This window comes from Lissotriton vulgaris, chromosome 11, assembly GCF_964263255.1.
Source record: "Lissotriton vulgaris chromosome 11, aLisVul1.2, whole genome shotgun sequence".
In the NCBI taxonomy this organism is placed as follows: domain Eukaryota; kingdom Metazoa; phylum Chordata; class Amphibia; order Caudata; family Salamandridae; genus Lissotriton; species Lissotriton vulgaris.
Window position 1 is genome coordinate 787,823,690 of NC_141699.1, and position 14,065 is coordinate 787,837,754.

The 14,065-nt window shown below is 35.3% G+C and overlaps 1 protein-coding gene across 1 annotated transcript; it reads right to left on the bottom strand.

Annotated features, from left to right (window-relative positions):
* Nucleotides 1–1,064: 1,064 nt before the first annotated feature.
* LOC147683505 (uncharacterized) lies at nucleotides 1,065–13,836 on the bottom strand. The gene is made up of 2 exons (XM_086944865.1): nucleotides 13,732–13,836; nucleotides 1,065–8,840 (listed from the first exon to the last, which is right to left on the bottom strand). The coding sequence occupies exon 2, from the start codon at nucleotides 8,799–8,801 to the stop codon at nucleotides 2,343–2,345; it is 6,459 nt and encodes a 2,152-aa protein (XP_086800991.1). The 5' UTR covers nucleotides 8,802–8,840; nucleotides 13,732–13,836; the 3' UTR covers nucleotides 1,065–2,342.
* Nucleotides 13,837–14,065: the final 229 nt, after the last annotated feature.

The following is a 14,065-nucleotide window of genomic DNA, read 5'->3' on the forward strand; positions in this document are numbered from 1 at the left end:
GTAGTGATACACCTATACATCCTGTTACACATCAGCAGTCATCCAAAAGTTACTCACACACATACTCACACATGCAAATAAACTATTGAACATCCATTTATTTGCATATACATTTATACACACACTACCACCTTACTTCTAAGGAAACTTACCCATACTTACTCTCCTAAACAATCACTTATAGAAACACATACTTATTTAAACAGGAACTTCTACAATCTCTCACTATATATACTATACTCACTTATATACATCAATACTCACATATACTAGATTAAAACATATGTCGTTACTAATGAAGACACTAGTGAGACAGTCATTCACTCACTAACACACACATATACACACTCATCCACCCATACAGTCCTGCACATATGCTGTCTTCAAAACACATACAAACAGTGAGTCAGTCACCAACCCCTGCAGCCACTTATACACAAAGAGAAACACTGATACAAACATTTAAATATTTAAACAATACTCGCTAATATATGTATTCACTAAGATACACGTAATAAGCCAGTTACCCAACCAATTTTTTTTAAAAAAAACATCCATTTACACACGTATTTAAACATTTATTCTTCCATCGACCTTTACAAATACATATATAAAACAAATTTATTTTTCAGAAAGACACACATTCACTGGATGGTGTCATCAGTGATGTCATGAGTGATGTCACTGACCATGTCATGAGTGATGTAATATGTGACGTCATCAGCAGTGCATTGTACGCGCAAGTTATAGTGAGTCCGACTAACTATAACGTGGAAATTTCAATGGTTTTATATCAGTAAAATTTCCAGCTAACTATAACTGGTGTGAAACCTATGGTTTTTTCAGTGAATTTGTAAGGTTTTTTAAATGCTAATTCCTAACTATAACTGGTGTGAAACCTATGGTTTTTTCAGTGAATTTCATAGGTTTTTTTAATGCTAATTTCTAACTATAACTGGTGTGTAACCTATGGTTTTTTCAGTGAATTTCATAGGTTTTTTTAATGCTAATTCCTAACTTTTTATACAGACTCATACCTATGTGTTTTTTAGTGAATTGCTAAAGTATGTTTTTGTAAAAATGAACACTATAATGTATATTGAGATAATATTTTTAATTTAAAATATTTTTTTTTTATATTTCACTTTGGTGCGCTTTCGGTGCGCGCACCCGTGCGCGTACCGTCAGCGCACTAACAAAAAAAAAGAAAAAAAAAATGAAGGAGGGACTGTGTAATAGATAGTAAGACAGATAAAAAGTGTAAAAGGAAGTAACTGAGAAAAGAAAAATGAATAAGGGAGCAAAAGAAAGAAGAAATAGGAAGAACACTAAAGTAGAGGTTAAGGGAGAATATAAATGGATATTGAAAGTAAAAAGAAGGACAGTTAAGTATGAGAATGACAGGTAGTGACGGGATCAGAGGAAAAGAATAGCAGCGATTGAGGGAAAGTAAATATCAGTGAATATAAGTAAAGAGGGGTGAAAGAGGGTACATATAAGTGAATAAGGGCAACACATGGGGAGTAATAGAGAGAAAGAAGAGAGAGAGTAAAAGAAAGACAAAAGGAAGAACTAACTGAACTACAGTACAATGAGTGTGAAAGAAAAAAAAATGGAGAAAGAGAAAGAGGGTTAGGAAACTAAAGCAGTGGTACTAAGAGAATATAAAAAAGATAAAAAGTGGTGGAAGGAACTGAGGAAATGCAGATAGTTCCTATTAGATTAAGAAGTTGTGAATGAAGTACAGTAAAGAAACAGCAATGAAAAAAGATTGTAAATTATTAAAGAGAGGTAAATAAGGGTGAAAAAGAAAATGAGTGCATAACAATGTGAACACAATATAAATTACATAATGCAAACTACACAATAACTTCTACAATATGTTACATTATTTATTTTTGCTGTTCTCAGAATATATTGAATTCCACTTAAATTAGTGAGTTCAAAGTCTTCATCATATAACAGCGGGAAAAAAAAAACACAATCTAAAAGATTGTGTTTAAAAAAACCCATTCAAACATACATCTCATATATGTACACTAATCTTTGATTCACTTACTTTTCCATGAGGCCAAATAGAAGATAGTGAAGGTCCTTTTGGTAGAAAAAAAGTCTGCTGTTCCTTATGAGTTCCATTTCATCGACTTCCTATGAAAAAAGATCTAAAAACATCATACCATACACAATCCTCACGGCCAATTTGTGTCTGATATATCGGTATTTTTTACTTTGAGATCCACTTAAAGTATCTACATGAGATAAATAATTTCAAATATTAGATTAACTAACTAACTAACTAACTTTTATTAACTATTCCCGTCTTCAAAGGCCAATTCCCTTTACTAAAACTTTGGTTTTAAAAACACTAGATAAGAATTTGTAGAGTCATAAGGCAAACGTTGTTTATAAGTTAAATGAGAATCATTGCAGTAACTCCATCCATTTTCAGATTTTAAGTAGCATGTATAATGTCCTGAGGTGGTCGAAGGTCCATCATGATAAATAATAGCTTCAGTTGTAAAGGTCCTTCCAGAAATTGATAACTGAGAAGCCACAAAATTTTTGATAGAAGTTGTCAATTTAGTTCCATCAGGTCTACATCGTTGGAAAACTAAAATGATATACTGCCCATACCTTTGTATAAATAATGTGGACAGCATTGTACAGTTACATTGGGTACACACCATATTATGATCTGCTGCTTTAACTAGATTTTTAAAAGACACTGATTTACAGTCTGGTAAAGTCAAATATATAAATCTTTCAGTGTCTATTGTAGTAGTACTTGATAAACTACAATTGTGGCAGTCATGCTGCCATTGATAAGAAAGACTGAAAAGATTATCTACATCTACACCTTCATCTTCCAAAACACCAAACATATACATTAAAAATTCCTGACAATCCTGCTGAATGTTCTGTGAAAATTTATCTTGACCAGAACACAAATCTAAAATATTTCGAATTTCTGTTACACTTTCTATTTGTGCTGTAACACTGCTACATTTCTGAAACACAGAATTCAATAAACCACACAATCTTTGATCCCGATTTTCAACAATCTGTTCTTGTAAACTTTTAAGAAAAAAAACAACATTAACCACTACATTAGCATAGCAGTTGACACCAGAACTGTTTTCAAACTGAAATCCAACAACATTTTCTCCACAATTCTTTTTCTTCCTGTTTTCAATTACAGTTTTCTCTACTTTTTGTCTTTTTGCAACTACCTCACTACAATTATCCTCATTTCTTCTTTTTCGGCCTACCACACGTTTTTCAAACAGAGGATATTGAGGCAAATGTGGAGCATACTCTCTTCTTAACCTATTGTATTCTTTAACACAATCTAGATCGGCAGAAATATTTGTCTCATCACATGCAATCAAATACAATCCTGATAAAGTTCTGACTCGAGATAATGCCACATATGCCATACCCTCTTTAAACACAGATCTTCCAATGTTCACCAATGCACTATCTACACTTAAACCTTGAGATTTATGAATTGTCACTGCATACGCCAAACAAACAGGAAACTGTTTTCGGCGAACATATAAGTCTTTTACAAGTAAAAATCTAGCAGAACAACGACTTATTTGTTGTACTTGTTCAATGCCATCAAATTTTATTTTTAAAAATTCAATTCCATCTCTATTTCTGTAATTCACAAAATCAACAACATAACCCATTGCTCCATTTACCAGACCGCTTTCAACATTTAAATTCCTTCTCAAAATGATACGACAATTTAAACACACATTCAGAGTCTTTTCAAAACCAGCTGTTTTTGAAATACTTTTCTCCAATGAATGCAATTTAATTTTCAAATTTTCTGACAAAACAATTGTTGCACCCATATGCTCTATTTTATCTATTGCTTCTAGTTTCACAATCTCTTCATTTTCTAAGTCTAACATTTTTTGGTTGAAGATGGAACATTCTTGCAGAGTTGGCATCAAACATATCCCAGATTTCTTCTCAGTCATTTTTTTAAAAATATTCTCTGGAAGAATGTTTTCATTTGGATACAAATTTGAAATTAATCGACTATGCAAAGCTTTTTTCCCTTTCTCAGTCATTTTTCCAATTCTTACATCTTGTAGAATATTTTTATAATCTTCATCCTTGGCCTGTCGCATATTTTGAAGCAGTTCAGCATATTTAAAATTTAGCCATATATTAACATTTCCAATGCTTCCAAGGGACTTCCTGGTATCTTCATGCGTGAGCATTTTAAACACTGGTTGTCCTTTTACTGGAGTCAACTGCAATAGATCTCCAAAAACAATAATGTGTTTTCCTCCAAATAACACATCATAGTCTGTTTTAAGAATTTCTTGCATTCTCAAATGCACAAAAGCAAGCATTAGATTTGAGACCATGCTTACTTCATCTATGATAAGAAGTTTCATTTTCTTCAAGACTCTTGAAACTTCAGAACACGCATCTCCAGATAGCTTGTTGTAATGCAATTTATTATCATGTTCAACTGGCAGCATCAATAAACGATGTAGAGTAATCCCTTTAATGTTATGTGCTGCCAGACCAGTTGGAGCAGTTACAACACAAGACAGTGGTGAATCAGTCCTTTTCTGCAGATAACTTGCAACGGCTTTAATTAGAAAACTTTTTCCTGTCCCCGCTTCTCCACTTACATACAGTCGGACAGGGTCAAATAATATACATGAGCACTCTTTTTTCTCATGTCTGAATCCATGTTCAATCTGCTCTGTGACTTCATCATATATCTTTTTCTGCTCAATGTTTAGTTGCGTTACCAAATCTTCTAAGTTAACTCCATCCTCTTGAGCTTGTTCCATAGCTCTTTCCACCTCATCCATGGCAGTGGCAGCTTCATTTTGGATAATTGGTCCTCCTAGTGGATCCTGGCTCAATGAAGTAGAACTCTGACTATCTTGAGAACTGTTTCTAGCTATCTCTTCAGCAATTGTGGTTTCTTGCTCCATTTCTTCATTCAACATTTGCAGATAATTTAGAAAAATAGGACATTCTATGGTATCCTTAGTTGCATTAAAAGAGTCTTCATAACAGAGAAAATCTCCAAGTAGTTCCTCTTCTGTACGCCATGGCTTAAAGAGTTGCAAAAGAGCTAAGTAGTAAAATTCTCTTTTGTCTGGAACTTCACAACTCAATTTTCGATGATTAATCAAATGGCCTTTTTTCTGCTTCACTAGACATCCTTCATAGCCAATGAGTGCATATTTTCCATTATTGATATCTTCTGTGATGTTCCTCTTATAACTGTAGTTTTGAAGAACTTCATACAAACATGTGTTCTCAAGGTGAGTACTTCTATTTGGATAGTATGTATCCAACATATTTGTCTTCAAAATATCTGTACTGTTTGGTTCTTTTTCCGCCAAATATTCAATTTCTTGTACAGATTTCAAAACTCGGTTTCGTGTGGCAGCAAGACCAAGACTCACCCAAATGATTGTTCTTGATTTGGCATAGAGACTTGCTGATGATAACCGATCAGAACATTCATATGCTCCAATTTCTCGATGCGACAACATCTTCAGACTGAAACTGTATAATTTCTTGCTTAGACTCTTTTCATGTGAAATGTCCTCCCACATTTCCTTCAGTTCTGTCTTTTCTTTTTTGGTGATGTAAGATGTCACATATCGAGCCACAGCAATAGAGTTGTCAGCAACGAACTGAATATCCATGTTAGCATTCCACATGGACAAAATCACTGGGTTGTAATCGTTTATGTACTTAGATTCTTCATTTCTTTTCAAATTATATGTGTTTTTGGGAGATTTTCTCGTCACAGTATGTCGTAGAGATGACATCAAATTATTTACTCTTCCCTTAGAAATCACTGGTCGAGGAAATGCAAAACGACATTTCGTGTAGTACTTTTCCTTGTTTTTAAATTTTCGACGACAGTACTTTCCACAACGATGAGATTGAAAACGTAAAACTTGTTGCCTTAAATTGTTTTCTTCAGTAGATTTTGGAACAGCACATGTTGAATACTCTTCAATGAAACTCATCACTGTTTCATCTGAATCTGTTCCAAATTTGGGTGCATCTTTAATCCACAACAACATATGTATATGAGGAGCACCTCTCGCTTGATATTCCTTCCTCCAAAAGAAATCCAAAACCTCTCCAAGGGGAGGATTTTTTTTGTTGGTAATAAAAGACATCATAGCTTCAAATCTATGATTAAAATATCTGCAAACATTCACTGGATCTAAAGAACACAGTTCTCCTGGTGTTTTCAATTCTATATTTGGTATGTTTTCATTTGCCTCTCGTAGAAATTGAAGTAAATCGTCCCATGCATACTCAGCACAGCTAAGAGTGAGGAACCATGTAGGAGTTCCTAAGTTTCTTAGCATACATTTCAATTCTCCATGACGACGAAACCAATACTCATTGGTTCCACGTTGACATGCCATGAGATTGATTAGCTGAGATTCCAAAATACTGTCTTGCAGATTAACTTTCTCCATAAAGTCCCTTGCACATACATTTTGCAAATGAGGTCCACTTTTTAATATATGATTAACTGCATAAGAAAGCCCAGACAAATCACTTTCAAACAGTAGATGAAATAAATATGGAATGCATTGACGAAACCTTGGATCTTCTGCATATAATCTTAGAGTCCGGTATTCAGCTGCAGGAATTTGAACTGGTCGATCATCATATCGTCCACCACAACCTGTTGGAAATAATTGTGGAAAACAACGAGCTTCCAAACTTTCTTCCCATACACTAATGGGACTTCCTTTTGCTGCCTTCATTTGAAACAAGTCAATTGCATTTCCCATTACTTCTTTGGAATGCAAAGGATGAACAGTATAATGTTCATATATTTCTTCAGTTCTAGACACATCAACTTTTTCAATTTGACCAACTGAAGAATCACTATCTTCTTCTGTAGCTGTTTCCTCAACTCCAACACTTACATGTTTGTAGTACTCATTGTTTTTAACTAAATACAACGTTGCCTTCTTGACTTTTTTAACATCCACTAAATCTTGCCAAATTTTCTTACTCTTTGTTGGAACCCCATTAACTAGAATAACTAAAGGATCTTCTTCTACTCTTTCTACACCAATTGTATTAATATTTTTCTTTACATCTAGAGGCAAATAAACAACTCTTCCCTTTAATCCTCTCAGTAAATCTGATGGAGGCAATTTCCCTGTCTTAGGCTCCATGCGTACAATAGCCTGAAAAGGATGGACACATTGAATCAAAATAGATTCATAAGTATTTAGATCCATCAATTCAGAAGGAATATCTATCAACTGAAGATTATTATAAACTGCTCTTGCAGGCATTCTATTTTCATTTAATTTTTTCAAACAATAAGTGCAAATACGCTGATCCAAACTCAAATCAAAAGAATTCTCCACCAACAAATAACTTACAAAATCCTCCCATTCACTATTATTTTCCAATTCACTTTTTGCATATAAATCAACTAACCTAGTCTGAATTTTATAATGAGTCCGTCGACAACACACACAAGTTACATTAGGCCTCTCACTTGATTTCACCTTAAACTTGATAATTTCCTCATCAAACTTTTCAATACTTGAAATTTGTCCATTATCTTCTGCATTGCCATCCATTACTATATCTATTTCTACACTGTCCTCTTTGTTCCCAAAATAACAAAACTCAATTTCTTCACAAATAGTCTTCACATCCACTTCAGATCCATGCAAAAGAGCACTATTTAACTGTTTAAGCTTAAGTGCAGGACTTTTTGCATAATACAACTTCCTCACTAATTTCCTTACGTTATTATGATGCACTGCTAACATCCTAAAATGATGAAAAACACTCCGACAAACTTTTCTAGAAAGACATGCTAGTGAATGCCCTTGCAAACCTGTGCTTTCTCTCACTCTGCAAGGATCTAACTCTTGCAGGATCTTCATTTTTTGTTTGAGACTTTTTTTACTATATGTACGTAAGAAATTTCGAAGCAAATCAATTGATTCCTGTCGCACACTACAAATACTACTGCATTTCCATGTGTACACTGGACCCTTAGTACGTCTCCCTAAAACTTCATCAGCTAACACCTCTTCTGCATCTCTAGGTACAAGTTTCTCTTTTTCCATCACACAACTATCTTTCACCTCATAGGCACGACCACTGGTGTCAACCGCATGCACCAAATCATTTTCCTGAAAGTAACTCTCCTCATTAAAAAAAGGCTCAGAACTTGAACTATGCATCCATTCACCAGAAAATACTTCACAAAAATTACTCCGATTAATAATTCTTTTCCATCTACTGTTCGATTTGAAAACATCCATTGCCTTATTAAGTATCCTAATTCTATTGATTATTAAAATAAATAATTTTTTCTTAACTTCAAAAGCCTGATCAACAATCTTTTCTACACTTTTCTTTTTCTTGTAAAAAGCAGCTTTTAGTTTACTTTTCTTTTCATTTTTTAGCAAATTTAAAACTACCCTATTGCGAAACATTCGCCTACGAATGTCCCTAAAAACATTTACCCTTCTATTGCTAACCATTCTCTTCTCTCCTGGTCCAATGGAAACATTTTTTGTGGGCTTCTCTTTCCTTTTTAGATTTGTTGACTTTTTCTGTATATTCACATTAGCAATTTCATTTTTTTTCCTACGACATATGTTACGAAGAAAAGACTTAATTGGCTTACCAGAAGCTTTTCTGGTGTTTTTTGAAGTAGTTGTTGAAGAGGATTCCATAAACTCTGTTGTTGATGTTCTCCTTTTCCGTATGGTATTTTTGATTTTTCTTTGCCTTGAAGGCATTTTTGCTTGCTTTTCAGAAGTTGATTTGAATCTGTTGTTCTGTTAAAAAAACACATGAAAGACCACTATTAGCAAACAACAAAGTAATGTTAAAAAGCAAACAATATAAACAATAAATTGCAACATATTTAAGTTTATACAATAGCAACTCATGGCTTTATTTTTAAAGGCCTTGCGCCACCAGTGCGTCACTTATTACCCATGTTTAAAGTCAAGCATCAGCTGCACATGGCATTCATAAATAAGGGCCAAATGCAAATACCAATCAATTGCACCCAAAAATCGATTTTTCAATAACATGTAAGAAACACTGCGCAAAACCTAAGTACAACCACTCAATATCATCAAACAAAGTCAGGGTCTGATTTATAAAGGCCTTGCGCCACCAGTGCGTCACTTATTATCCATGTTGAAAGTCATGCATCGGCTGCACATGGCAATCATAAATAAGGGCCAAATACATATACCAATCAATTGCACCCAAAAATCGATTTTTGAATAGCATGTAAGAAACACTGCGCAAAACCTAAGTACAACCACTCAATATCATCAAACAAAGTCAGGGCCTTATTTATGAAAGCCTTGCGCCACCAGTGCGTCACGTATTACCCATGTTGAAAGTCATGCATCGGCTGCACATGGCAATCATAAATAAGGGCCAAATACATATACCAATCAATTGCACCCAAAAATCAATTTTTGAATAACATGTAAGAAACACTGCGCAGAACCTATGTACAACCAATCAATATCATCAAACAAAGTCAGGGCCTTATTTATGAAAGCCTTGCGCCACCAGTGCGTCACTTATTACCCATGTTTAAAGTCATGCATCAGCTGCACATGGCAATCATAAATAAGGGCCAAATACATATACCAATCAATTGCACCCAAAAATCGATTTTTGAATAACATGTAAGAAACACGGCGCAGAACCTAAGTACAACCAATCAATATCATCAAACAAAGTCAGGGCCTTATTTATGAAAGCCTTGCGCCACCAGTGCGTCACTTATTACCCATGTTTAAAGTCATGCATCAGCTGCACATGGCAATCATAAATAAGTGCCAAATACATATACCAATCAATTGCACCCAAAAATCGATTTTTGAATAACATGTAAGGAACACTGCACAGAACCTAAGTACAACCACTCAATATCATCAAACAAAGTCAGGCCTTATTTATGAAAGCCTTGCGCCACCAGTGCGTCACTTATTACCCATGTTTAAAGTCATGCATCAGTTGCACATGGCAATCATAAATTAGGGCAAAATACATATACTAATCAATTGCACCCAAAAATCAATTTTACAATAACATGTAAGAAACACGGCGCAGAACCTAAGTACAACCAATCAATATCATCAAACAAAGTCAGGGCCTTATTTATGAAAGCCTTGCGCCACCAGTGCGTCACGTATTACCCATGTTGAAAGTCATGCATCGGCTGCACATGGCAATCATAAATAAGGGCCAAATACATATACCAATCAATTGCACCCAAAAATCGATTTTTGAATAACATGTAAGGAACACTGCACAGAACCTAAGTACAACCACTCAATATCATCAAACAAAGTCAGGGCCTTATTTATGAAAGCCTTGCGCCACCAGTGCGTCACGTATTACCCATGTTGAAAGTCATGCATCGGCTGCACATGGCAATCATAAATAAGGGCCAAATACATATACCAATCAATTGCACCCAAAAATCAATTTTTGAATAACATGTAAGAAACACTGCGCAGAACCTATGTACAACCAATCAATATCATCAAACAAAGTCAGGGCCTTATTTATGAAAGCCTTGCGCCACCAGTGCGTCACTTATTACCCATGTTTAAAGTCATGCATCAGCTGCACATGGCAATCATAAATAAGGGCCAAATACATATACCAATCAATTGCACCCAAAAATCGATTTTTGAATAACATGTAAGAAACACTGTGCAGAACCTATGTACAACCAATCAATATCATCAAACAAAGTCAGAGCCTTATTTATGAAAGCCTTGCGCCACCAGTGTGTCACTTATTACCCATGTTTAAAGTCATGCATCAGCTGCACATGGCAATCATAAATAAGTGCCAAATACATATACCAATCAATTGCACCCAAAAATCGATTTTTCAATAACATGTAAGAAGCACTGTGCAGAACCTATGTACAACCAATCAATATCATCAAACAAAGTCAGAGCCTTATTTATGAAAGCCTTGCGCCACCAGTGCGTCACTTATTACCCATGTTTAAAGTCATGCATCAGCTGCACATGGCAATCATAAATAAGGGCCAAATACATATACCAATCAATTGCACCCAAAAATCGATTTTTGAATAACATGTAAGGAACACTGCACAGAACCTAAGTACAACCACTCAATATCATCAAACAAAGTCAGGCCTTATTTATGAAAGCCTTGCGCCACCAGTGCGTCACTTATTACCCATGTTTAAAGTCATGCATCAGTTGCACATGGCAATCATAAATTAGGGCAAAATACATATACTAATCAATTGCACCCAAAAATCGATTTTTCAATAACATGTAAGAAACACGGCGCAGAACCTAAGTACAACCAATCAATATCATCAAACAAAGTCAGGGCCTTATTTATGAAAGCCTTGCGCCACCAGTGCGTCACTTATTACCCATGTTTAAAGTCATGCATCAGCTGCACATGGCATTCATAAATAAGGGCCAAATACATATACCAATCAATTGCACCCAAAAATCGATTTTTGTTTAACATGTAAGAAGCACTGTGCAGAACCTATGTACAACCAATCAATATCATCAAACAAAGTCAGAGCCTTATTTATGAAAGCCTTGCACCACCAGTGCGTCACTTATTACCCATGTTTAAAGTCATGCATCAGCTGCACATGGCAATCATAAATAAGTGCCAAATACATATACCAATCAATTGCACCCAAAAATCGATTTTTGAATAACATGTAAGGAACACTGCACAGAACCTAAGTACAACCACTCAATATCATCAAACAAAGTCAGGCCTTATTTATGAAAGCCTTGCGCCACCAGTGCGTCACTTATTACCCATGTTTAAAGTCATGCATCAGTTGCACATGGCAATCATAAATTAGGGCAAAATACATATACTAATCAATTGCACCCAAAAATCAATTTTACAATAACATGTAAGAAACACGGCGCAGAACCTAAGTACAACCAATCAATATCATCAAACAAAGTCAGGGCCTTATTTATGAAAGCCTTGCGCCACCAGTGCGTCACGTATTACCCATGTTGAAAGTCATGCATCGGCTGCACATGGCAATCATAAATAAGGGCCAAATACATATACCAATCAATTGCACCCAAAAATCGATTTTTGAATAACATGTAAGGAACACTGCACAGAACCTAAGTACAACCACTCAATATCATCAAACAAAGTCAGGGCCTTATTTATGAAAGCCTTGCGCCACCAGTGCGTCACTTATTACCCATGTTTAAAGTCATGCATCAGCTGCACATGGCATTCATAAATAAGGGCCAAATACATATACCAATCAATTGCACCCAAAAATCGATTTTTCAATAACATGTAAGAAGCACTGTGCAGAACCTATGTACAACCAATCAATATCATCAAACAAAGTCAGAGCCTTATTTATGAAAGCCTTGCGCCACCAGTGCGTCACTTATTACCCATGTTTAAAGTCATGCATCAGCTGCACATGGCAATCATAAATAAGGGCCAAATACATATACCAATCAATTGCACCCAAAAATCGATTTTTGAATAACATGTAAGGAACACTGCACAGAACCTAAGTACAACCACTCAATATCATCAAACAAAGTCAGGCCTTATTTATGAAAGCCTTGCGCCACCAGTGCGTCACTTATTACCCATGTTTAAAGTCATGCATCAGTTGCACATGGCAATCATAAATTAGGGCAAAATACATATACTAATCAATTGCACCCAAAAATCGATTTTTCAATAACATGTAAGAAACACGGCGCAGAACCTAAGTACAACCAATCAATATCATCAAACAAAGTCAGGGCCTTATTTATGAAAGCCTTGCGCCACCAGTGCGTCACTTATTACCCATGTTTAAAGTCATGCATCAGCTGCACATGGCATTCATAAATAAGGGCCAAATACATATACCAATCAATTGCACCCAAAAATCGATTTTTGTTTAACATGTAAGAAGCACTGTGCAGAACCTATGTACAACCAATCAATATCATCAAACAAAGTCAGAGCCTTATTTATGAAAGCCTTGCACCACCAGTGCGTCACTTATTACCCATGTTTAAAGTCATGCATCAGCTGCACATGGCAATCATAAATAAGGGCCAAATACATATACCAATCAATTGCACCCAAAAATCGATTTTTGAATAACATGTAAGGAACACTGCACAGAACCTAAGTACAACCACTCAATATCATCAAACAAAGTCAGGCCTTATTTATGAAAGCCTTGCGCCACCAGTGCGTCACTTATTACCCATGTTTAAAGTCATGCATCAGCTGCACATGGCATTCATAAATAAGGGCCAAATACATATACCAATCAATTGCACCCAAAAATCGATTTTTCAATAACATGTAAAAAACACTGCACAGAACCTAACTACAACCACTCAATATCATCAAACAAAGTCAGGGCCTCATTTATAAAAGCCTGGCGCCACCAGTGCATCACTTATTACCCATGTTTAAAGTCATGCATCAACTGCACATGGCAATCATAAAAAAGGCCAAATAAAAATACCATTCATTTGCACCCAAAATCGATTTTTAAATAACATGTAAAAAACACTGCGCAGGACTTATATACTAACATACAATTTCACTTCTAAAACATAACTATCTGCTTCCAAATATTCTCCATAGAGAAAATAAATCTCTATCTAAATTAAATGAATCATTACTTACCTTTAGAAATGCTTTTGGAGATTGAAAACAGTGTCAGACACACACACCAATTTTTCTTTAGCAGAGGAAAAGGTGTGCTCTCAATACACTGAAACCAAGACTGGCATAGAAAATCTCTATCTTTGTACACATATGCCTTAATTCAACCAATGAAAACTCTTCCCTCACTATTTTCAAACCAACACCCATCCCCCTCTCAAACCTTTCTATCTGTTACCATAGCAACTCCCTCCTAACTGAACTCTAAGGTTCAAAAGTTTATCTTACAATGTTGCAAATTAACTCAGCAAGGATGTTTGACCTGTCAATACAGCAGCCTATACAGGGTATTTTT